This window comes from Ailuropoda melanoleuca, chromosome 10 (assembly GCF_002007445.2).
Source record: "Ailuropoda melanoleuca isolate Jingjing chromosome 10, ASM200744v2, whole genome shotgun sequence".
In the NCBI taxonomy this organism is placed as follows: Eukaryota; Metazoa; Chordata; class Mammalia; order Carnivora; family Ursidae; genus Ailuropoda; species Ailuropoda melanoleuca.
This window is the reverse complement of record NC_048227.1, coordinates 84,646,362-84,672,968: the sequence shown is the minus strand read 5'-3', so window position 1 is coordinate 84,672,968 and position 26,607 is coordinate 84,646,362. Positions and strand designations below refer to the sequence as shown.

The 26,607-nt window shown below is 36.9% G+C and overlaps 1 protein-coding gene across 5 annotated transcripts in view; it reads left to right on the top strand.

The window, feature by feature from the left end:
* REPS1 (RALBP1 associated Eps domain containing 1) overlaps nt 1-26,607 on the top strand; it is an 81,095-nt gene that overhangs the window by 49,415 nt on the left and 5,073 nt on the right. The window contains exons 9-17 of one of the 5 annotated variants that reach the window (XM_002912640.4): nt 7,878-7,999; nt 11,359-11,439; nt 17,110-17,197; nt 18,572-18,673; nt 20,439-20,508; nt 21,795-21,913; nt 22,924-22,988; nt 24,895-25,080; nt 25,944-26,039. In XM_002912640.4, coding sequence (XP_002912686.2) covers nt 7,878-7,999; nt 11,359-11,439; nt 17,110-17,197; nt 18,572-18,673; nt 20,439-20,508; nt 21,795-21,913; nt 22,924-22,988; nt 24,895-25,080; nt 25,944-26,039 — 929 coding nt within the window. Of the gene's footprint in view, nt 1-7,877; nt 8,000-11,358; nt 11,440-17,109; nt 17,198-18,571; nt 18,674-20,435; nt 20,509-21,794; nt 21,914-22,923; nt 22,989-24,894; nt 25,081-25,943; nt 26,040-26,607 lie in introns of all 5 variants that reach the window. The other 4 variants (XM_034669204.1, XM_011220928.3, XM_011220947.3 and 1 more) reach the window with 4 other exon arrangements.

Sequence of the window (26,607 nt, the reverse complement as noted above, 5' to 3'; positions counted from 1 at the left end):
GGTTTACAGGATTAAATAGATAAAACAGAACAACTAATGATCATAGGCAGAGTGCTTATTTGGGCCTGAATTAAAATACTTAATATTTAACATCAGCACTGAATTTGGCAGCTAGAGTAAATACAAAGGGAAATTTTGTTTTTATTGTCTTTCCAAAAACGTACAAAAATTCATTTGTGGAAACACCTGTCTGAAGCTGTTATTCAGGGAAGAATGTTCATCTTCTAAGAATGGTTATCTACTTTAAAAAAAAAAAAAAAGATCAAAGTGACCTGCTAACCAACCACAACACTATATCTTAAAAGGACAAAACCAAACATACTGCGATGCTGTACACCTTCAACTCAATCCACAGAGTTTCTTCTTTGGAGCACAGTTACTATTTGACATACAGCTTTTGTGATTATTTGGTAGATCTCTCTCTCTTAAACTAGCTCGGAGGATCCAAGGTGGGTAGTAACCAAATCAGTCTTGTTCATTATATCTCAGCACCTAGCAGGGTGCAAACTGAGTATATAAGTGGGCGTTCACATTTTTGAAATGACTAAATTAGGCCGAGCTACTTGTTTTTAAAACTGTTTCCTGTCTTCATAACACACCACTCATGAGCTATTCAGTAATATCTTCTTGAGATGCTCAGAGCCGGAGAGGAATTGTTCTCTATTCTGTCTGCTCCTCCATCATCACTTCTTCATACAGTAAATTTGAGCATGTTTCATTGTTGCTGATATGGTGCATAGCATGGATCCCCAAACTCGTAGTAGTACTTCGAATAGGAATATTTTTAAAAGCCATAGACTTTTTATGAATAGTTTACTAAAAATCCATACTTGAGACTAGCTTGATGCTAAATCACTGTTGAGTTTTCTGTTCATCTGGAAACTTTTAACATAGAAAAGCCAACACAAATAACACATGCAGTTAACTGTTTTTACCAAGTACAATCACATTATACATCCTTGTTGTTTTTTTTATAGTGTTGAACATCTTTATACTTTGTCACATATAGGGCTGTCACATTCTTTATCATACAGTGTATTCCATAATATAGATGTGCCTTAATTTAACCAGTGTCTTAATGATAGATTTTGGGTAGTTTCTTGACCTTACCTTTATTTTTTTTAATTTTTTTATTTATTTGACAGAGAGCCAGTGAGAGAGGGAACACAAGCAGGGGGAGTGGGAGAGGAAGAAGCGGGCTCCCAGCAGAGCAAGGAGCCCGATGCGGGGCTTGATCCCAGGATCCTGGGATCACGCCCTGAGCTGAAGGCAGACGCTTAATGACTGAGCCACCCAGGCGCCCCTGACCTTACCTTTAAAACAGTACTGTAAAAAAACAAAACAAACAAACAAAAAAGCACATAACTTTATTTTATATAAAGAATTCTAAGTCTTTATTTTTGAAAATTCACTGTCCCAAGTGCCTTTAGTTGCAGAGGAAAAATAATGAAAATATGTCCTAATATTCATCATCAACTTTACACTTAAGGAATTGCTTCAAGCACCACAGCCCCCTTCCTTCCCTCCCCCATGCCCCGCACACACATATACATTCTTAACACTGGTGTCATTTCTTTCCAGATAGTTGGGTGTTGTAACTGACAAATCAGGACAATTAGAAATATTGGCAAAAATGAACCATTTAATGAAATTGGTCAGAATAATTAGAACTCCTCAAATTCCTGACAAAGACATTAACAAGACTAGGTAATATTTGAAGGAGAAAATTTCTACAAGGATAACCCAGTAGGGGTTTTAAAAGATTATGGTTTACATACCAGGGGATTCATAATAGTCCTTGGGAATAACTACTGATACTTTTAATTATTTTTTGTAAAAAGGACAAATTTTGTATTTTGTCTTTACAATTGTGCTGTAAAACTCAAAAGCGAAGTGAAGAACATCTGTGTTCCTCTGTTAGAGAACTCCATGGAAATAAATGGGTGCTTTGTCATCTTGCTCAATATTGTATCTTTATTTACTGTGTTTATGTGTAGGTCCTCTGTAAATGCTCAGTGATTGAATTCTTGTTTTTATTAATTTTGCCATCAAATTACACCCCAAAATTGTAACATTTCTTATTCTTTGGTCTTTATACTCATTTTTACAATTTTCTGTGTAAGTTTTGAAAACAAAGCCCTAATTATTTTTCATTATGAAATTCTAGTTATCTTAAGTGGATTAACATTAAGTGGGCTTCTTCCATTTTTAGCTGTACTTGGAAAATGAGGACCTCCTGTCTGTAGGTAATAATCTTTAAAGTATAGTAGCTAAGCCAAATAATAGTTCCTATAAAATGCTGACCAGTACTGCAAAAAAAAAAAAAAAAGTCAACAGGCTACAATTTAAGTAGGATTTTGGGTGAATGCTTTGTTTCTTTCAAACCTTGTTGGACACATTTTTATCTTCACTTAAGAAAAAAATCCTTGAAAAAAAAAGCTGAGAAACTTCTATGTAGATTGTATGAAGTTCTGCTTACTCAATAAGCTTCCGTTTTGTGGAGTGTTGAAAATTAAAATTAATTTTGCAAATAGAATGTAGTTTTTTGATGGATATGATATCATTCAGAACAAAGCATATTTTAAATTCTTTAATTTCTTTTTGAATTTTCATTGCTTATCCCAATCTTTTTTTTTTTTTAAAGATTTTGTTTATTTATTTGAGAGAGAGACAGATAGCCAGATAGCGACTGCATGAGAGAGGAAGAGAGAGAGAGAGAGAAAGCAGGAGGGTGGGAAGGGGAGAGGGGAGGTAGTGCTTGATTCCCTGCTGAGCAGGGAGCCCAACCCAGGGCTCTGTCTCAGGACCCCGAGATCATGACCTGAGCCCCTGAACCGAAGGCAGATGCTTAACTGAGTGAGCCACCCAGGCACCACTGCTTATCCCTGTCTTTGGAGTATGAGTGAAAAAGGTAGCATTAGTAGTTTTCCTTGAAAATTTAAAATTTATCCACATCTGTTTATTTTTTATTTTAAGAACTTTTTTGGGCAAGCTTCACATTTCAAGTAAAACGTGTAGTTGCTTTTGCTTTTACAAAGCTGTTAAATGAGTTTGCAACTTTGAGGCTTCCTGATTGAAGAATTCTTCCTAGATGTATTTTGCTACTTGAAGGCAAAATAAGTTTTAAACCATAGGACTTTAGGGAGTGTATATATTTCTATAAGATTAATAATAGCTGGCAGTCATTTTTGAAACAATGCTAGCATGTTCAGGGTAATACTGAAAAAATAAACCTAGAATAGAATTGATGCTCTTTAAGAAAGCGGTTCAGGTACACTGTACTAAACTGAATCTGGCAACTTTTCAGAATCTTCGGAGGCTAGAAGGATGAAAACTACTGATGGTGTTTTTATTTTATAGTGTGATCCTAAAAATGCAGTTTACACTCTTAATATTGTCATTTCTAACTTTAAATGTAGATTGACAGTATGTCAGTGTGATCACACAGGGTTGTGTCTTCAGACACACTTTTGTACACGGAGATAACTTTGCATAAAAGCCCTTTCGGGGTTTACGTTAACAAATAATTTAGGCTCATGCTCTTCTTTTTCAGCCCTGATGCTCTGATGATGTCAGGGGCAGAGCAGAACCATCAGGAGGGAGGCAGGGTTGACACAGTGTTCCAGCAGGAGGCTAGGTTGGAACACTGCATCAGGTAAGAGTAAAACTACACCCCTGCCTCCGTAAGGATACAGTCTCAAAGACTAACTTTTGTGGTGGGCATGAAGCTCTTTGTTGGAGATTATAGGGAGCCAAGTTGAAGGAAGTGCAGTTTATTTACACACCTGGTTCTTTTCCTCGGACTCAAGACTATGAGAACATTACCTTTCCAGAACATAGGTGATTTGTTCTTTTTCTACTACCCTTTGTTGTTGTATATATGAACCAGGAAAGAAGCCATGTGTAATTTTGTGAATTCATTCCGGAAATAATCTTTGGATTTTCTAGGACAGTGATTTTTCAAACTTGAAGTCTTAGGACCCTTTTACATTCTTAAAAATTATTGTGGACCACAAAGATTCTCTGTTTACTAGATCTGTCAATAGTTACCCTATTTAAAAAAATAGTTACCCTATTAGAAATTAAAACTGATAAATTTTATGCTTTATTTTAAGTAATGATAGTAAACCTTTTACATATTAACATGGATATTTTTAGGAAAATAACGGTTCTCCAAAATTAAAAAAAAATCATTACAAAAAGGGTGACATTGTTTACATCTTTGCAAATCTCTTTAATATCTCAGTTAATAGAAGATAGCTGGATTCTCATATTTGCTTCTGCATTCAGTCTATTAGATACGTTATTTTTTTGAAGTGTATCAGGAATTGGCAGACTAAGTGCTGAGGACCAAATCAGTCTCCTTTGTACAGCCCACAAACAGAGTGGTGATAGTTGTGTTGTTCTTAATCACTGGGGGGATAAAACAGTATTTCATGACACATGAAAATTCTATGAAGTTCAAATTTTAGTTTCCATAAATGAAATTTTATTGGAACACAATAAGCTCATTCCTTCCTGAATTATTGATGGCTGCTTTTGCACTGCAGCAGTCGAATAGTGGCAGCAGAGACTAGACAGGCAGCCTGCAAAGCCTAAAATATTTGCTTTCTGGCCCTTTGTAGAAAAAGGTTGCCTGTCTCTAGTACACAAAGATGTGGCCTCAGTGGTAAGAGGGAGGACTGTTTTCAGATAATTACAGATATTCTTTGGTATTACCCACAACTCAACAGATGGTAATTTCTTAAAGGTTGATTGCATTGTGAAAGGTGAAACCATATTAATGAACTGTTTATATTGTTACATTAAAATCCATGGGTCTGTCTTGCACTTTGAATATACTATGAATGAATCTTTTACTCCATGCATGATTTTGTAACATAGTGCATTGATTGTAAAATACCAGTTCATTGAGTTATACAAATCTTTGAAATGTTGGGACGTTTTATTATAAAATACCAAAAAACAGATTTGTTAATATAACCTGTCTTTTCAAAGAAGTATTGGGAAGCTCTTGAGAGTATGGACATAGATATAGATACACATTCCCCAAAATTCTTATTTTTGCTGAAAGCTCAAACTTTGTCATTTATAGCAAGTACTGAAGACAGCTGGTTTCCTTAAAATGACAGGCTCACTAAATTCATTTTTGAGAAAATGCCTGCCTAATGCCCAAATCTGAATAATTATAGTTTATCAGCTGTTCTTTCAAGAAAAATGGTATTCCATGAAAAAAAGTGGCCTGTTCAGCTGACACCTGAATCACACAAGTACCTTTCCTTCAGACAACCATGGTCCTTGATGCAAAGCAGAGTGCTTTATATATATTTCCCCCTTTTTCCGTACAAAGTATTAAGAGGGTATGTTTTCAGGGTTGAGGTTTAATAAAAATAATTTTTACTGTGATAATTGTGAGCATTCCTCAGTGAAGTTGCCATGCATGTTTGTTTATTTTAACTGGAGTATGTGGGGTGAAGAATAGCACGGTAACATATTTTGGTGCCGCTGCCTTGATTGTTGCTGATAAGACCGCAGTTTTACCCACTATTGCTTTTGCGTCATCATTGTAGGTGCCAGCACAGAAAAAAAGCATTATTATCATTACAGAAACCATTTTGATGTTTCAGACCCCCCCCCAAAGAGTCTTGGGGACCCTCAGGAGTCCATGAACCACAATTTGAGAACTGCAACTCTAGGAAAATAACTCTTAGACTAATGATGAAGTGTAATTATTTGGGTAAATAACATTTTACTTCTCAGCCTCAAGAGGCTGGACCCACTGCAACTTTGTACCACTGAATCAAAGAGGTTTCCACAATCTACCCCAAATTGAACTGCTCTGAGGTGGGGGTGGGGTACAATCTGATCCTAGATTTGTAAGCAGAATACAGGAGGATGAAGGTCTGGAAAGCCAGACCAGGGGACCCAGTTTGCCCTAAGGTGACATTTAAAACTTAATTGATACAGTCTGACTTTAAGTAGGTTATTTTGAAAATTAATCATTCTGTTTGGTCAATACTATTTTAATTCTGTTTTTCTTCATATGAATATCTGCTTTGGGGGATCGCTTACAGGCATTTCTTCATTCACCACCTTCATTTCACTTTCAGTAAGCTAGTCAAATTTATAGCCATTATCTTCCTTTTCTTAACTTCCTTCCCCTTGGTTATCATAGAAAAAAGCCCATAATTTTCATTCACACTGAAAACCACAAGCTATCCCCATGAGGGTTTTGCTGCTGCTATTTATCATAAATAATTTTTTCATTAGTCTTTCTCTAAGGGCTTTGAGTCTTCATTGAAAATCATCGGAAATGTTGGTTCTATACCACTCTGACACATTTATTGAGAAAGGGATAGGATTGAGAAAAAAAGGCAGCTGTTCTTGATCTTAGAAAACAAAAATTTATCCAGATATGATGCTGGACTGTAAATTAGAACTCGCAGTGTGATAGGACTATGAAGAAGTTATGTCAGGATAAGTATATGGGGGAAATGTTTTGAGATAGACATGCAGCACAAATAGGGCAAAGAGAAATTTTGAGAACTTTTTCAAAATATCAGGCAATTTTTGTTTTAGGAAAATAACAGTAAAGGAGAATGAATTTAAAATGAAGGCGAACTTGAACTCCAATAAATACTTGAGTGCATAGTATGTATTAGGTCCTAGGATGTGTTAAGCACTGAAATGTAAAGAATTTACTTACGAATTGATTGAAAGGTAAAAACCTTTACACTGCTGAATTATTATATGGCTATCTATTAAGGAATTTTAAGTACAGTGCTAATATTTAATGGCAGATGTCTTTCTTTCTGATGGAGAAACTCAGGTGCTGTTTCATTCAACTTGCCCATGGTCAAACAGTGAGATATAGTGATGGATTTTAGAATCATATTTTTGATAGAGTCTCAAAAGATTAGGTATTCCCCATTAATTTGGTAATTTATGTGATTTCCAGACTGGGATTGTATTCCAAACCACATAAAATTTGGGAAGATTGGATTGAGAATTTAGTTACCATTAACTTCCTTCTGTTTTTACATTGTAATGTAATTGTACATTGTAATGATAAAAGTTGGCTAATTCACTTTGCTCTTTGCAAAAGACGATTGGATTGAGAATTCAGTTCAGTTACCATTACTTCCTTCTGTTTTTACATTGTAATGTAATTATACGTTGTAATGATAAAAGTTTGGCTAATTCACTTTGCTCTTTGCCCACGCCTGGAACTCTTCCTTTCCTCTTGCTGTCTGCCTTGCCAATAGATGCTGCTTTTTGGTAACAGGGGAGATTTGTAGAGAAAATGTGAGTGAATTAGTTATAAATCAGCAGTTCCCAAATTATATTCCGAGGGAATATGGAGGGTTTTGTTTGATTAAAAAAGGTCTGTGATGGGGAAAAAAACTGATTTAAATAAAGTTTATTTGCTCTAGGACATTACAGTATGCATGGGTCCAACAGGGAATTGGACTATCCCCCCACATTTATTTGAACAGAAAGCCTAATTTTTAAAAGCACCTTAATGATTAATATTCCATGAAATGCACTTTGGGAACCTGGTATAAGATTATTAGAAAATGATTCAAAGCATGTGCCCTATTGTATTATTGTTATGTGCAACACTCTTTTTTCTATTTATGCCTTACTAGGTTTTATTTTCATGGAAAGCTGTGGTTTCAAGTAGACAATAAGTACCAGGAATAAGTATTGCCTGATTGTTTGTTTGTTAAAATGTTCATTTGGGGAGCATAAGGCAAGGAAAGTCAGACTATAAATTACTACTTGGAAAAATCTTCTGTTAGGTTTTCTTTTATAAGTAAATATTCCTAAACTAAAATATATTGTTTATAGAGAATTTCTCTATTTTTAAATTGCAGATGTTGGGGATCAGCCAGGTGAGGTAGGTTATTCAGGCTCTCCTGCAGAAGCACCTCCAAGCAAGTCTCCGTCAATGCCGTCACTAAACCAGACTTGGCCAGAGTTGAATCAGAGCAGTGAGGTTAGCAGAGCTTCCCTTTTCTTTTACTAACTTAAACTGTTTTAAGGTAAGAAGTTCCAGACAGAGTAATTTCAGCATCTAGCTTTTTTGGTATGCCTGTACAGTTGAGAGAACATACCCAATGTGACTGTGATGAATGTTTATAATTATGTGACTGAGGTTTTCAAGGTACTTTTTCATAATAAATACTATCGTTTGGTTTCCAGCACTCATTACTGCTAACACCTTTTGAGTTAGATGGGGCAGACACATGAAGGCACAAAGGGGTGCATATCTTGGCCAAAATATCTCATAGCCAGTGAGGGACTAGAGCTAAGCTTTAAACACAGATCCTTTGACATTCAGTCAACTATGGCGCCCACTGTATCACACTGCCTTCTCATTCCTGTAGGCAAGGTATATGATAATATATTTGGAATCTTAGATGGGAGTGTTGTGCGAGAAGTCACTAATCCAGCTTTCCATGTAAAAAATGCATTTTTTACAACCCACGCTATTTATAATTATTTAGTTCTATGCAATGCAAAATGGAATGATTTCACTGTTAAATGCAGTCGTTAAAGAAAAGTCGTGTAAGACCAAGCACAGCATGCAAAATGGAATCTAAGATGCATACACTGCGCCCCTCTCACTTTGGAACTCCATTATAGAACACAATGGAAGTAGGGCCGCTCTGATTAAAAAGAGATTACCTGAGGCCCCCAGGCTGTTACACCTTACTGCTCTGTAGAACTCCTATTGAAAACCACCGTTCCAGGCCAGTAGAGCAGTTTCCTTCGTGAACAAGTTATTTTTTCCCTTGTAGTTTTTAATATCACCTTTATAGTGCTACAATCTAAAAGTTTGTTGACTTTCAGGGAAAAAATTCTAAGCTTTCTATGCTTTCCATGTATTTTAAAGGCTGAAAAGCACTGGATTAAAGTGACACTAGTTAATTTTGGACAGTTAAGCAGAGAAGTAACTGGCCAGTTTAAAGGACTTGCTGCTGCTTTAGGACATGTTCACAGATACCCGTGTCTGAGGCATTATAACACATTTATCATAAAACAGCCATTTAAGTGGTTTTTTTTTAGAGGAAAGAGTTAAGCCTTAAAAGAATTTACTAGTAGAGAGCCTTTATAGAAAGTAGGCTCCATTTTCTTGAAATCACTAATTTTTGCTGCATTTATTCATTTGTCATTTTTTAAAAGCACTGTCAGATTAAGAGTATTTATATTCCCTTAATATCAGCTCATAAATAAAAGCAACTCAATTCTAAAACCCATCTTCATTCTAAGTAAAATTGTAGTGTGATCATTCAAGCCGAGGAGCAGAGTCCCTTCCAAATTCTGATTCCAGTAGTTTCATTTTCCCTTAAATATTCCTAGCAAGTTTCATTTTATAGTATTTGCTTAAAATAAGGTCATGAATGTCATACATTTTTTTTTAACTATGTGGAAAACCAGAATGTTAATAAAAGTAACATTGATTTTGGGACCTTTCAATAATAATATTTATAAAAAATACCTACTTAGGATATGGAATTTTAATTATATTTTAACTTTCTACCACGAAGCACTAATACTCTTTCAGCAAGTACTTATTCAGCACCTGCGAATATGGAGGAGGCACTGGGTAACACTAAGAATAATCCCTAACATCTTTCGAGCTCCTTTGATGTGCCAGCTCTGCTCAGAACGCTCTTTACGGGTATTAACTCCTTAACATCTTCACAACAATCCTATGATCTAGGCATTGTTAATCTCGTGTTATAGATGATGAAACTGACACACAGGTTAAGTAACTTGCCTAAGGTCTTACCAAATAACTAGCATTCCGGCAGTCTGGTTGCAGAGCCTGTGCTCTTAGCCATTATACTATAAAGTTACAAAGATCAGGGTGTCTCTCTCTCCAGGTAGCTTACATATAGTCTTACAAAACCAAGTGAAGCTTCATGCCACCAAATAGGGTAGGTAGTGCCTTCTTTTTGGCAAAAATCTTTTACATCTAAACTTTTCTCCACAATTAAATAATTAGGATTTTAAAAATTCCTTCACTACCCCTGCAACAATAATTATTGAGGAAACTAGTTATACTAACATCACGATAAAAGTGAATTATTGTGGGTTTTCTTTAAGAATCACTTTAAATGCATCAGTATTAGGTTGTTGAAAGATTATATTTTTTTTTGTAAATAATTTTCATCAACACGTTTTGCTAATATTTAATTTCTACATGTCTTCTCAAATTGAATATCACTATTTTAAATAGTAAGTCGAACTTTGAAGCATAAAAATGTATACTTTCCATACTGAGTTACAAAAAGGATTTTGGTTAATAGAGTAGGTGTGTCTGTGTGTAAACATTTGTATGTATATATTGTATATGTGTAGATGTTTTTCCTTCTTCAGAGGATAACTCATAATTCTTAAGCAAATTTTAATGATATTTTAAATGCAATTTTAATATAAAAATCTTATGCTATTTCACTAAGATCTTCAAAACAAACGGAATTTACTAAAATTAATACTGACTTGTCACTCCACCTGTTTTAAGAGGTATGATACTCGTGTACCTCTTTTAGAGGAGTAGTATTTCATATCAAAATAAGTCTTCTCTATGTAACACATACTCAGATGCTTGATTTGCTCTCATTGTGGCCGCATTCTGATTTTTCTGGCATGGGGCGGGGGACGGTGCCTGACTGGCGGTTCTGTCTTGTGGTCCAGCATGGCCCTGTGCGTAGCGCTGATTGCAGGGGTTGACTTGCTACAGATTGACATAAGCTCCAAAATAGATTAATTCCAAAAATCTTTTCATTTTATCTCAGTTATATTTTATTAAATATCTAGACACATGTATAAAATACGTGCACGTCCATAGTAGAATCATCTTTCAGGGGTCGCACTGGCAAGTCACACTGACTTGCTTTGTTTTGACCAAAACTTTGGTACGCAGGATTCACTAACATCGTCAAATCGGTACATTAACATCAGAATTTTGAAAGAAGGATTTGAAGTAATTCTTTCTCTAGTTAAGACAAACCCCTTTACATTTTTACTTTGTTGCCATTAAATACCACTTAGACTCTGTTCTATTGTTTTGAGTTTTAATTCTGTGAGACTTGGAATCTCTTCCATTGAGATTGTGATAAATTGTTATTATACGTTTGAATGGGAAGCTGCTCACCTTACATTATAAGATGACCCAGCATAGATAAGTATAAAATGTTTATGGAAAAATAGAAATTATGGAATTTTGTCAGGCCTTTGAAACACAACTTGCAGTGCAACCTCTGAATTACTTTGCTAAATCTTCTCCAATGATCTTTTACTCCATCTTTCTCATCATGCTGACTTGTCTCTCCTCTGTCTGTTCAGCAGTGGGAGACATTTAGTGAACGCTCTTCAAGCTCACAAACTCTGACCCAATTTGATTCTAACATTGCACCAGCTGATCCTGTAAGTCAATCACTTAGCTTGCTTGTTTGAAATTAATTTTATTAACCCAAATTTCCATTCATTATGGTATTTAGCTGATATGCATGATTGAGTGGAGTGCTTAGAGGAAAATGGTGGCAGGCTTTTCAATTTTTGTGTGCTTAATGGTGGAAAGAACATTTTTTTAAATCATTTTTTTTGTGTTTTCTAGTTATTTTGATGAGAGAAAACTGTATGTTTTTAAATTCTAGTATTTGTGTCTAAGGAAGCATTTTGTGAAAATTGATTTAGCTGACCTTGTTTTCATTTGCTAACTAAGTGTATGTTCTAGTAAACATACTGTGTATCTCAGTGCAGTGACACTTAGTAAATACTATTTTATTTGTATGCTTACACATCATGTAATACGTACTTTGTATGTAAATATGCAATGTCATCTTTCATTTTAACAGTCTAGATGGAATGGCTTTGACTTAATTAATATGTTGAGTTCTGTTAAAGAGAATCAAGTTCAGGAAAAAAATAGAGTTGTTGGTCACAGATTCCCATTGTGCAAGGGAGCCTGTGTCTTGTCTTCCTGTGGCTCACTGTGTTGCTTTGAAAATGCTACAAAGTTCACATCCTGATTTAAAAAAATAAATTCTATTCCCACAGAATTCATTTCATATAGGCCCTACCCGTCCCTCAAATTATTTGAAAACTTCAGAACCTTAGCTATTAATACATTCTCACTCTTCACTCCTGCTTTTCCTTTTATTTTTTTCTCTTAAAGAGGAGGACAGGCTAATAGGCACCGTTCAAAAAGAAAAGGGGAAGTAAGTAGGAAGGGAAGAAGAGAGTAAGGGTAAGATTTTAAAAAAAAAAAAAAGTGAAAAGATACAGAGAAAGTGACACAAGGCATTCTTTTTAGATGTTTCTGATCAAAGAGCCATTAATGTTGAATCAAGTATAGTAATGTCTTTATTTGATGTGGATTTGGGAGAAATGGCATGTAAAGATAGTAGTTCATCTTTAGTAGTTTAAATTAATGGATCTTTCCTGTGCTTTATAATTTTAAAGAGTTGATATCTGTTTATGAAGTAGGATGCTGTTACTTTGAATTCAAAAAGATATAGTGTGAACTGTTTTAAGTGTCTGTTTCATAGTTTATTAATTATTTACGGACCAATTAGTATGTAGATCATCTGTGCCCATTACTTTTCTTATTGCTATTTTGAAGGCATTAATCTTGGTTTCAACCTGAAAATTGAGGAATAAAAAAACAGAACATGATTTCTGCTTCTTATTAGTGGTTTTAATTAAGGTCTCTTGGGAAGTGACAGGTGCTATAAGCTAAAAGAAAGTTTACCTTTGCTCTAAGGTTTATTTCTCCGTATTATTCTTATCTCCTACTTACATAGTCAAGTTAATTTTAATTAAAATACTTAATAAAAGTGCTTTATTGGAAAGGCAAGTTTGATGTAGGAGTACAGAATTGCTCTGTTTTATTCTCCAACCCTAAAGAGCTGGTGAAAATAATCGTTGATAGTATTACAATTTTTTTTTTGTCAGGCCAGAAAAGAACATTATATGTAAAAACATAGAACTCAGAGGAAAAATAATTGACTCACGACTGGCAGGAAATGCCAGGAAATATTTGACTTCATCATAGTGATGTTCTTGTAACCTCTTAGAAAAAATATCCAAATTTGTGAATTCTAGCTCTAGTGTTTATTTATTTATTTATTTATTTATTTTTAAGATTTTATTTATTTGACAGAGAGACAGCCAGCAAGAGAGGGAACACAAGCAGGGGGAGCGGGAGAGGAAGAAGCAGGCTCTCAGCAGAGAAGCCTGATGTGGGGCTCTATCCCAGAATGCCGGGATCACGCCCTGAGCCAAAGGCAGACGCTTAACGACTGAGCCACCCAGGCCGCCCCTAGCTCTAGTGTTTAAAACGATATGGCTCAGTACTTTCTTCTGTTATCTCGTTATCTCTAGTGTGGCAGGAGGCTGTAGGAAATTAAAAATGGTTAATTGCTATTTTGAACCTGAATTTAGATCTCTTAACGTGATAAAGTTGGCAGTCTTAAATATTTATACCTAGAAAGGTACCTAGAAATACCTTTTTTCTTTTATGGTGATAAACTTAAATCTTTACTTTTGCTCCCCAACTAGTGACCTCACTTCAAACTTGCCAGTAAGAGAATGCCCTGCTTCCATTGAGAATCTAAGTTCTTATCCTTCATTTAATACTTACCTGGCAAATTGCCTCCTGCAGAACACAGCCTGTACCCATAATCCCAAACGATCCTTTGCAAGTCTTCTATAAATAATTACAAGTGAGTGAATAAGGTCCATACAGGTTAGAAGAGAATCACCTAAAGGAAAGTGCCACTACAGTTCTAATATCAATTTACATACCTTACAGTGTTGAAAATATTTAATGGAATATTTTTACAAAGCTAAAATTTGGTAATTAGCTATTTGCTCAGTAAAGTGGAAGTCTATAAAAAGCCCCACACTTCTCTGTAGCACTTAGAAACATCTATATCACGCAGCGCAGTGACCTCACATGCAAACTGAGATGAATAATTGTTAGGCTCCGAGAATTGTAATGAAATTGAGTTTGTGATATCTCATTTCCAGAAACTTGATTGCTTTTGTTGAACTGCTTATCGTTAATAGCCTCTGGTAGAATCTGCTTCTGCTACTAGATTCTAGACTGACAAGAAGTGTAATGCAGTAGTCTTTGCCATGATTTATGCCTGATCTGGAGTGCTGTAGAACTTCTGAGTAATTCAGGGTATAAAAAGGAAGTTAGTTTGACCCTTTTTAGGTGCCTGTGATATTCTGTAGGAGTATAAAAATGTCAAAAAATTCTACTCTTAAGTAGACCATAGCTTAATCATGATAAGTTGATGGTTGTAATATAACTGATTGTGATAATTCTATATAGCTGTGAACAAAATTGTGGGCAGAGAACTGTGGGCTAACTCAGCCCAGTGTATTTGGGAAAGTTTTCACAAACGAGATTATGTTTGTATGCTGAGTTTTGAAAGAAACTATGAATTGGCAGAAGTGGACAAGGGCATTCCAAGCAGAGAGAATATCATAGGCAGGATCTGTTGAGTGTGCTGAGAGTATAGAGTAGACATGTGGATGGGGGGATGATGGGGCTAAGGAGTGTGGTCGGAACCAGACTGGGAAGATCTTTGTGTGCTAGACCACGGATCTGAACTTAATCCATAGACCTGAGGAACCAGCCAGGAGTACCATGACAAGATGGGGGTGAGAGAGAGGCAGTTGGGAAAGATTACTCAGGCAACAAACAATGTGAAGGATCGATAGGATCAAGAGAGAGCAAGATGATAAGTGACACAGAAATGAAAAGTAGGCTGGACTCAGGATAATGGGTTTTAAGGCAAGTAGAAAATACAATAAATGAGCATAATACATTCACAAAAGTGTACATAAAATCAGATGCCCAAATATATGACATAAATGTGCCATGAGTGATTAGGAATGGGTTTCCTAAAGGTGATGAGGTAATTTGAATAGCTGGAAGAAACTGGGCAGAGCCTGCTTGTCAGTATTATACCTTTTTCTCTATTTTTAAATTAATGGATGCTAATTTGGAGCATCTGATGGCTCAGGACTCAGAAGCGTATCGGCATTCATGATTCTTCATTTGGTTGTCGAAATGCTTAGAGTCAAAGCTCTGTATCCTACTGCAAATCACAATCACAAACGGAGCTTCTGATATGTATACTAGTTGGAGGTTAGGCCTGTCATCTGAGTAAAGCTCTGCAAGGAATTGCCTTGTCCTGCTAGCAGCCAGATCTGCTGGACCAAAACTGGTTGCACGCTCAAAGCATCCAGCGGTTGCATGTCTAGTATGTGATACAGAATTGATTTGCTGGCACAGAAACTTACGCACATTATTTGGAGAATGAATAGAACATTCATGATTTTCTTTTCTTAGAGTCATTATCATGCCTTTCTTGTATTGTACTGGAAATATATGAAAAGGTTACTTAATAGTTCCAACTGTCACAAGTTTTATATATCTGATTTTATCCACACAGAGAATATATATTCGATGAATATTATGAGTTACAACATCTAATGATTTTTTTTGCATGTTTTTTCCTAGCTTGTTTTGGGTTTAGAGTAAGAATTTATTGTCTCATGAGTTGTCATTTTTTTCTCCTTTGATCTTGCCTTATAAGGTTAAATTCTGATTCTTATGGCATTTATTTCTGCCACTAAAATTGTGAGTTAAGAAAGTAGTAGTTATTCTTAAAGCCGTGGTTTTTATAACCGTAAATACAACAAAGAACATCTTAAGTGTATTGTTAAAAATATTTTCCTGAGAGTAATTCATTATTTTGTGAGAAGTCTAAACTTTTGTCCAGCTATAATATTCATCTTTATAACCGTAATTTTAGAGTTATAGGGGAAATGTTAGAGCTCTGTCACAGTCTCACTGGTGTGGGGGCAGAAAATTACTGTGAATGGATCTGTCAGTATAATTGCAATGAAGAATTTGTTATAAATTGGTTGAATGTAGAGATTATGAAACTAAGCTAGGGAGACCTGTCAAACAAGAGACAGTATGTTGGAACTTCCTCTACCAGAGGCCTGGTTACCTGGTACTGTCAACCAAAAATGGTGTCTGACTTAAACTGAAAAGTCATTATCTTTCACACTGAATTATAAACATGACTCATAACTAGATATTCGAAATGTAAGAATCTCAAGGTCAGTCTTTAGCAGCAGCACATACAAAATATGAACTGATGCCTCATGGGAGGAGCGGAGCCCTCTTAGCAGTACTGCTCTATCGCTCTTAAGCCAGATGCTTGATCCTAGTTTGGTGCCTCTGCTGTAGGTCTCAGCTCCCAGGGCCAGCGCCCCCACCCCCCACCGTGGCCCCAGGTGCACCTTCCTCATTTTGTTCTCTTTCTGAGAGGCTTGACTTCGTCCTCTCTTCTTACTTCGCTGTTTGCATTCTTTTCAAAAAGCCTGGACTGCCAGTTTCCTTACTCCTCTAACTAGACTTGCCACTCATGAGGTTAGGGATATCAGATGTATTCCCGTCGTGAAAAGGTTTAAGAAAAATACTGCAATGTTAAGAGTGGGAGTCTTAATTTATGCCTCTCTAAAAATGCATGCCTTTGTGGAAGTTTTAAACAGCTCTGTAGAACTAACCTGTAGAAACTATGTATCATGCCAACCGCTATGATAGAGCAAGCACTATTACTTTTGTTTTATATAGGAAAAAGTAAATGTCAAATTTTTTTCAGCAGTTTAAAGAAAAAGAGTTCAGTCTGTTAGTCTTTAGGTTCTCATGAAATAGTTTAACTCCTCCAAGGTTTAGATTTGTATAATTTCATGAGATCATCTCACCCTTTGCCTTTGAATATTGTCTTCAACTGTAGGTAGTTTTAGAGGTCTTTTTTCACTGAAGTCTTTAACCCCTCAAAAGTTAAAATGTACTTTTTATAAAAGAAATCAGATTATTAGGCACACATAGTGAACTTGATTTTTTACATGTAATTCTAAAACTTCTAATTAAGAAGTTTATTTTCGTGCTTGCCTTAGCATAAATAAGAAAGCCTATTTAAAGTATTGTTAGTTTTTATTATTTCATGGTATCAGCTTGGCATTTTTAATGCAAAGTCTGTATTTCCTCCCATTTGTCTCTAGGATACCGCTATTGTTCATCCAGTTCCCATTCGTATGACTCCAAGCAAAATCCACATGCAGGAAATGGAACTCAAAAGAACTGGCAGTGGTAAGGAAGCTGTTGCTGGCTTGTATTTTAGATTAGTGTCAAAGTGAAATACACAAATAATTATTCTTTGACGGCTCAGATTTCTTTCATACTTGTTTATTTTTTAACAGTTCTTTCTACAAGTATACATACATATGTATGCTGGTATATATTGTTCAATTTATATTACGGTTTCAAAAGGGAAACTGTTGAGGGGCGACTGAGTGGTTCAGTCGGTTGGGCACCCGACTCTTGATTTTGGCTCAGGGTCCTGGGATCCAGCCCTGTGTTAGCCTCCAAGCTCAGTGGGGAGTCCGCTTGAGGATTCTCTTTCCCTCTCTCTCTGCACCCCTCCCCCTCCTCCTGCAGGAGTTCTGTCTCTCCGTCTCTCAAATACATAAATAAATCTTTTTAAAAATTTTAAGAAAAGGGAAACTGTTGTATTTATGTTACAAAGTTTTAAAATAAGGACACTTGGAAATGTGGCTTTTCTAATACCTTGTGGGTTGTTTTTTTGTTTTTAAGATTTTATTTATTCTAGAGTGCATGTAAGCAGGGAGTGGGGGATGGGTATTGGGAGGGGAAGAAGGAAAGGGAGAGAGGATCTTAAGTAGGCTCCATGCCTGATGCAGGTCCTGAGCCAAAATCAAGAGTGGGTTGTTCAGGATGCCTGGGTGGCTCAGTCGGTTAAGCCGCTGCCTTCGGCTCAGGTCATGATCCCAGTGTGCTGGGATCGAGTCCTGCGGGACTCCTCTCTCAGCGGGGATCCTGCTTCTCCCTCTGCCTGCTCTGCCTGCCCTGCCTCACACTCCCCCTACTTGTGCTTTCTATCTCTGACAAAAAAAAAAAAAAAAAATCGGTTGTTTAACTGACTGAGCCACCACGTGCCCCTGCCCTGTGGGTTTTTATGATAACTGCTGTGAACTTACATTTAAAGTATGTTCAGATTTTAACTGAAGAGGTAGACCTTAAAATAAATTTTGGCTTTGAAATTGTTTTGCTTAAACTCGTGAAGTTTCTCCTCATTTTAGATTAAATGTTTTAGTTAGAGGTATATTTATTTTCTTAGAAGTATATTTATTTTCCGTATAAGTCAGCATCATAAATTACTTATTTTACAACCATTTGTGTGATGTTTTAAGCAGTTACTTTGAAAGGATAATTAACAAAGTATGAACAAGCAAATTGACTTTTTTGTTATAATCTATCTTCTGTTATGGCAGAAAACAAAATTCTTTCTGAACAAGCTTACATTTTTATTAAAAGTGCTATTTTGGGTTGTATCTCATGAGGTTTACCTCTACTTCTTTGGAATATGTAAATGAAATCTTACACTCTGAAGTTGATGAATTATTAATTCAATTCTTGTATTTTTACCTATTAATTCTCTACTAGATCATACTAATCCCACTAGCCCATTACTTGTGAAACCATCTGACCTGTCAGAGGAAAGTAAGATAAACTCATCGGTGAAATTTGCTTCTGGAAATACTGTAGGTAAGTGAAAAATAACATTACAGTTTCCATTTGAAGTTGATTAAGTCTGGATTTAGAATCTGAATAATCAAATGTATAGCTATTTCATATTACCTTTACTGAATAGAGACTAGTAGTTAACCCTTTTAAATACCGTATCCTCTGTGTGAGTAAATGGTTGCTTATTGCCACCTGGACCTGCTTTTCTTAGCCATCCCTCTCGGTTAGCCATGTTTAGTCCATGGGCTCTTCCCACTCGTTCCTTTGTCTCACAAGAAATTGTGTGTACATTCATTTATTCAGCCTGTGCTAAAGGAATAGTATGTGGCAGGCTCTGTTCTAGATACTGGGGATTCAGCAGTTAAAACAAAAAAAATCTTTGCCCTTATGGAGCTTACATAATGGGGGATGTAAGAGAAAAAAACAGAAACAAAAATCTTAATTCTCGTCTTAGATAATTAACACACTGGATAAGAATAAAGATGAGAAAGGGAAGAGGGAGTGACATCTTAAATAAGGTGGTCAAAGAAGACCTTACTAAAAGATGACATTTGGGTTAAAACTTGAAGGTGAGGGATTTGGCTGTGAATATCTGGGGGAAGGACGTTTCAGGCATAGGAAACAGCACATGTGAAGCCCTGATTTAGAAAACTGCCTTCTGCTGGGAACAGCAGGCAAACACCTGGAATAGAATCAGTTAACATAGTTGGCAGGCAGAAGTAGCAAGTGGTAGAGGAGTTATCAGGGAGCAGTGTAAGAGTGACTTTTACTGAATCAGACAAAAAGCCATTAGAAGGTTTCGAATGGAGAAGTGATGTGGTCTGACCCCCCCCCTTTTTTTTTTAACGAGGATCACTATGCTGTATTGGTAATAGGCCCCAAGAAAGCAAGAGTCAAAACAGGAAAGACCATTTTAAAAACAATTAGAATAATACGGACAAGAGAAGAGGATGACTTGGCCTAGGGTGGTAGCCGAAGTGCTGAGAAGTGGTCAGATCAGACTCTGGCTATATTTTGTAAGAAAAGAGCATAGGATTTGCTTACCTGTGTGATACAGGATGGGGGTGGGAGGGCATGGGCAATTCAGGGAATTTTGATCTGAGCCACTGGGACTTGAGGAAGGCTGTGATAGCAGTAGTTTTGTTGGGGAAAAACAGAAGTTGAGTTTGGGACATCTCAAGTTTGAGATGCCTGTTGGTACATCCAAATGGAAATATGTTAGTTTTAACATCATTCCTGTACCAATTAAACGGTTCAGTTATTTGCTAGGAAAAAGGAAAGGGATAAATTTTGAAATGAAACTAAACCAAATAACCAGTCCCTTCAGTTTACAATCATTGAAAGTAAGTAGCAGTGTTCCTTCACATTGTCCCTGAGTTTCTATTTTAAAATTTGTCATTGCGTCACAGCCATTAGTCTGCCTCTGGGACTCTGCTCCTTCATAAGATTTTCAGGATTTGGAAATGATATTTTCTCAGGTGAAAAATGGGGGAACGTCTGGCTAGTCTCATAAATTTTATTGTCTAAGCATATTTTTTATTCATATATTAATTTGTCTCCATTATAACTTGTTTGTGTAGTATTTCGTTGTGTAAATGTGCCATGGTTTATTTGATTTCTATTTCATTTTTTACATTTAATAACACTAGGGTGAACTGTTAACCTATTAGCCAGTTTTTAAATATCTCTGATTTGGAATAATAATTATTATATTTGTTTAGCATATATAGGGTAAAAAGTGAATAAAAGATTATTATTAAATAGGATATATTCCATTTATCAGCAGATGGGTACAGTAGTTCAGACTCTTTTACTTCGGACCCAGAACAGATTGGAAACAATGTAACTCATCAAAGGTCAGTATTTCTGTCAATAAAAAGCATATTAAAATATCTTACTACATTTTAATATTAAGAATTATTTTAGACCCAAGTATGAATTATTTTCCTCTATTCTTCAGTTCTCTGAAGGCTGTTACGTTACCTGTTGATTTACATAGAAGGGAAATAATTTTGATTCATTTCAACTTTAGTAGGAAAGCAAGAGGCACTCTTACTGTTCCCATGGTATTCTGTAGAAGGCCTAGAAAGAGCTGTAGTAGTATTAGCAGTTTAATACAGTCCTTTTTGTAGGTAAACAGTTGAGAGTCTGTTTAAGTAATAAATGTACAGATTTCCTTGTATAGCCTTATGGCAAGTGCCCACAGAATTCTGTGTTTTAAGATGCCATCTAGAAGCACACAGAGTAGTGTTGGGCTGCCTACCTACCCTGAAAATCTGCGTTACATATAACTTCTCAGACACAAATAAAAAAGGCATGGGATAGGGTGAAGGTGGCAAGGGATATGTCTGCCAGAGCTTAACCATCCACTGAAAATTGTGTGCAGGGCAGAAGCATCTTTTTCCCCTCATCTTTTTACATGCTAAGTATCCTTTTGCCGTATGCTTGGAGTATATAGAGAGAGACTCGTAAATACAGAATCTCGGAAGAAGTCAAAGACTGCTTCTTTGTATAATTATATCTCGTCAGTCATCTTGGATTTTATTTTCCTTTTTATCTCTACAAGTGAGGATCAGGTTCCCAGAGTCCATGAGACTCTTTTCAGAGGATAGAAGACTTTGGTGGCACAAAAGTGAATCTAGAGATTCACAGCCGCCACTACAGTGAGATTGCCTGCGGGGATGCGGGAATGGGCGCCTCAGGTAGTTCAGCCAGATTTTATTTCAGCCTTACCAAACTGTAAACTGTAAATCAGGTGAAAGCTAGCCATGTCTGAAAGTCAAGTTTCCCCTTTTTGAAAATGGTTTTTCAAACTAATTCTATCTTTAATTGAATGGGAAAATGTTACTAGGTCTGTAGTGTCTACCTTGAATTCATGTTAATAATAAACTTTCTTTTCAAATTTTTTTGAATTTTAAAAAATGTATAATTATGCTTCATAAAAAAGATTATTTGCCACATTAATTACTTGTTTAATGCATATCATAAACAGTCCCGTCCTTATTCATTTTAATACTTACATACCTACTTGAGAAAATGTCACACCAATAATCCTTTGCTGTGTAGCCAAGTTTGAATGCTTAAAAAGAAAAAAGCTCCAATACCAGTAGCATGACCAGTTGTAACGGGGTGAATTTTATAGGTCGCATTCAGGAACGTCACCTGATAACACTGCACCACCACCTCCCCCTCCAAGGCCACAGCCTTCTCATTCCAGATCATCCTCTTTAGATATGAATCGGACCTTTGCAGTCACCACAGGTAGGGGATAGAGAACCATAGTATCTATTATCATTTGATTTTAAAGTTCATTAAAGAGCACAACATTTTATTTTATTTTCTCTTACTCTGTCTTATTTTTTTATTTATCTGAAGAAAAATTTTGAGTTTAAAAGGTGTCATATGAGAGGGAAATTTTTTTTTAATGTGTTTGAGTGAAAATGATAAAGATGGGAAACCTGAGAGATGCCTCGAGAGATTTTAAAACAACCATGTGGAGAGTTCAAGGAGGGAGAGCTGATAGGTCTTCAGTTAGCTGACAAAGGAGAGAAAAGACTCATAACTTACTCCAAGGTTTTAATTTTTATATAACTGGTTTTATTGTTATTAATGTTGATCAAAATAGAAAAGTTAGGACCAGAGGGTGATGCTGTTCTGTTTCTGGACATTATGGGTTTGGAATTAGGAGGAAAAGGGGATGTAATAGTAGGCCATTGGACGTGTGGGCTAAGAAAGATTGTATTATTTGAGAATGATTTACATAGAAATGATTGAAGTATTGAATTCAAAGAGAAAATTTGGAAGTCTGCATATTTTATAGCCAAAGAGCATTCCGAAATAGAAGAAAGCCAAGAATGTTCAGTATTAGGGAAACAAGCATGTCAAGAGTGCCTTGTGCAATAGAACAAGAGAACTGAGGTCTGAGGTAGAGCGCCTGGGTGGCTCAGTTGGTTCAGCATCCAACTCTTGGTCTCAGCTCAGGTCTTGATCTCAGGGTCATGAGTTCAAGCCCCACACTGGGCTCCACGCTGGCTGTGGAGCCTACAAAATAAAATAACTCCCTAAAAAAAAAAAAAGATATGAGGTCTGAGAAATGGCCATGAGGCTTGGTCATTAGGTCATCTCTAGATAGTTTTACAAGATAATAAATGCCTTCCAATACTTATCACGCATTCTTAGAAGTCTTTTTCATTTGATCACATTCCTTCTGCCTGTTTGTTCTACTAGCAAAGTATGTGTTTACTAAAAAGATGGCTTGTGTATTTACTCAGGACAACAACAGGCTGGAGTTGTTGCCCATCCTCCTGCAGTGCCTCCAAGACCACAGCCCTCACAGGTAATTCTCCAGTGTGTTCATTACTGAACAATTACATTTGTCTGTTAGTGTTTGCTTCTACTCTAGAATTATTTTGAAGATCAGGAATTACCTAATTGTCATTCTTAATGAGCAGTCTGTTCAGGGAAGCCAGGTCTTATTTTGGAAGTCAAGAATAATGATTGAAATTATTTTTTTGAAAGAAACTTAGAAGTGGACCAAATAATAATGTCTTGATAACAGAAGGTTTAGTGGAGAGAACAGTGGGTTGGAAGATAGGAGATGTCATCCCTGTGTGTCCTGGGTCTAGAAAAGGCTCCATGCCCTCGCTGCGTCTCCCTGGAAATGTTACTCTGTCAGTAAAGGAAATGTAAGATGACCTCTTCATCCCTGCCAGGTCGAAGTTGTTCCCATCTAGTATGTTCTAAGACAGATTCTGGATTATAGCTGATAGTATTATGTGACTGACTGGCCGACTGTCTTTTATGTGAATGAATTTGTTTGATTTTCTGAGTTAGATTCTTACACTGAAGTTGGTTATGTGAAGTTAAAAAGATGGTTTCTTGGGGTGCCTGGGTGGCTCAGTCGTTAAGCGTCTGCCTTTGGCTCAGGGCGTGATCCCAGCGTTCTGGGATCGAGCCCCACTTCAGGCTCCTTCGCTGGGAGCCTGCGTCTTCCTTTCCCACTCCCCCTGCTTGTGTTCCCTCTCTCGCTGGCTGTCTCTCTCTGTCAAATAAATAAATAAAATCTTTAAAAAAAAAAAAAAAGATGGTTTCTTAATCATAAAAGATACTGAAATTTGAATATTTCGTTTATCTAAAGTACCAGCAAAAATACTTGTATTGGGTTGAGCTGTGAAACCCAGTGAGTTGGTCACTTGACTCAGGAACCAGTCCAGTGGGGAGGATAGACCTATAAACAACAATTATAATAGAAGCGCTGCGCTAGATGTATTTAACAGCTTTACTAACTAGTAAAGCCAAGGATCACATTGGAAAGGTGTAAGTAAAATGAACAAGTGAGACTTTAAGCAGAGACTTGAGAGATCAAGTAGTATTTCTTGGGGAGAGGGCACTCCAGTCAGAAGGAATGACATTGCCTGGCATATTCAAGGAACAGGAGTTCATTCAGTGCCACTGGAGTGATGGGGAATGAGACTGAAGAGGTGGAAAGGGGCAGAGTACGTCTGTATTGTACTAGGAAGGACAGAATCCTTCTTCTAGGAGAGAGAATGTTTAAAGGGTAAGCAGGAAAGAACCTGCAGATTGATTCCTGTAGCATTCTGTACTTCTGTTGTCATGAAACTCCTCACACGGAAGTCCTTGTGTACTTGTCTCTTACCCTGCCCTGATGTGTCTACTTCATTAGGGCATGGGCCTTATTTGTTCATTCACTGTTATTTCCATAGTGCTTGGCCAAAAGTTAACATACTCACATGTATTTTTGGATTGAAGAGTTTAGAAGGATTGCTCTGGCAAAGGAGTGGAGGACAAACTGAAGGGAAGCAGACACTGACATGTTGGGAGGATAGTCAGAGCAGTGGTTTTCACACTTTAAAATAACCTTTTTAGAAACATTTTTAAAAATAACTTGTTAAAAGCACAAACTATTGTGTAGTAGCCTAATTAAGAAAAAAGTAGATGCAAGTGGAGAGTCAGAGAGTAGGGCCAGACCCTCCTTCTTCTTTGATGTACTTTCTTTGCAATAAGAATTTTGTACAAGTATCTTTCTTATTGTAGGTTTGTCATCTTAATTTTTCGAGTGTCTCAGCTTTCCATTTAGGTTTTTAGAGCTAGATGCCACTGTCGCTCATCTCCCTGAGTTTACAGATAACAAAGCATCTCTACAGTATATTTTCAAAGCAGAAGATCGCTGACAGTGATAGACTAATAAGATGTGCGCTCTTCCATCCTAACCTATTGTGTAGGCTCCTGGTCCCGTTGTGCATCGCCCAGTGGATGCCGATGGCCTAATAACTCACACTAGTACCTCACCTCAGCAGATACCAGAACAACCAAATTTTGCAGATTTCAGCCAGTTCGAAGTATTTGCTGCATCAAACGTCAATGAAGAACAAGATGATGAAGCCGAGAAACATCCAGACATCTTGCCGGTCAGTTTTCAAGGGCTTGTCTGATTTTCTGCTGGGAAGCTCTTTCCGTGTTATATTCATAAGCAGTTCTGTAAACAGAGGAACCTCTAAAAGAGCAGATACTAGAGTGGACATCAGTGAGTAAAACATCTGCTGCTTTAGAGAATTTATATTCCCTAGGTCTGTGCTTCTTAATTACTTAATTGGCCTTAGATACCCACTGATTACAATATAATGCCTAATAAGAATCAGAATCTGGGTGGGAGTTAGTGTCATGGGAAAAAGTACAAGCACAACCATCTGGGCAGGGCTAAAACACGCTCGGGGGCTTGCATCTGATGTGTGATTTGGTGAAGATTTCCATGTGACAAGTGGCTCTGGTTACCATAGCTACACTCCATTCATATGATAGTAAGTCACTTTATTAGACCTACAGATTCAATCTTTGCAGACAGTGTTCTGGGAGACGCTGTTCAGTTCTAGTGGCAAGAACTTCTACTAGCCACTTCGCCCAACCTGAAACTTTCTGCCTAGCCCTGGGGCCACTCGGGGTATGGCCTGTGCTGCCAGGAAGGACGGGAGGACCTGAGGGGAAGTACAGGTGTGCACAGGGTACAGGTACTCATGCCCCTGGGGTGGAGGCATCCCCTCCCCCAACCACAAGAACTTGCCAAACGGTCCTGGCTGCATCCTCAGTGCTCCCCTGCTCTCTGCCCTTCCATAGTAGAGAATGGTCATCTTACGGGGTTTTCTCACATTCCTTATTCTCAGAATGAATATTTTCTTAACATTTTACTCTCTGATTTGTTGACATACATATTTATACATACTATATAATTGTATACTGCATGTATAATTAGGAACAATAATATATTCATCTCTAGGTTGAAAAAGCTTCTGATTCTGCAAGTTCTCTTCGAGTTGCCAAAACAGATAGTAAAATTGAAGAAAAGACAGCTGCTAGTGTTCCCGCCAATGTGGTACGTGAAGTCTTCTGTAATGTTATTTTGTACATATAAAAAGTTAAATGACATTGTTTTTACTCTGTAAGATTTTAAAGATGATGAAAATCTTAGAAATAAAGTTAACTGCAGAGAGTGTCTAAGCCATTCCACGGCCTTAAACTGTAATATATTTGGTCTGTCTCAGAACAGGGTCTGCCTGTTTAAAAATTCTAGGAGATCGGGGCACCTGGGTGGCACGGCGGTTAAGCGTCTGCCTTCGGCTCAGGGCGTGATCCCGGCATTATGGGATCGAGCCCCACATCAGGGCTCCTCCGCTATGAGCCTGCTTCTTGCTCTCCCACTTCCCCTGCTTGTGTTCTCTCTCTCACTGGCTGTCTCTCTCTCTGTCAAATAAATAAAATCTTAAAAAAAAAAAAAAAAAAATTCTAGGAGATGATAGTCTGTCATCTAGTATGTGCCATAGGTTCTCAGGATTTATCTGGTAATGACATTCTTCCACGTATAGAAAGTAAAACTTCCTTATTGGTCAAATTCCGTTTGTTTTATTGCAGTCTTCAGTATCATAGAGAAAAATTACCAGCCC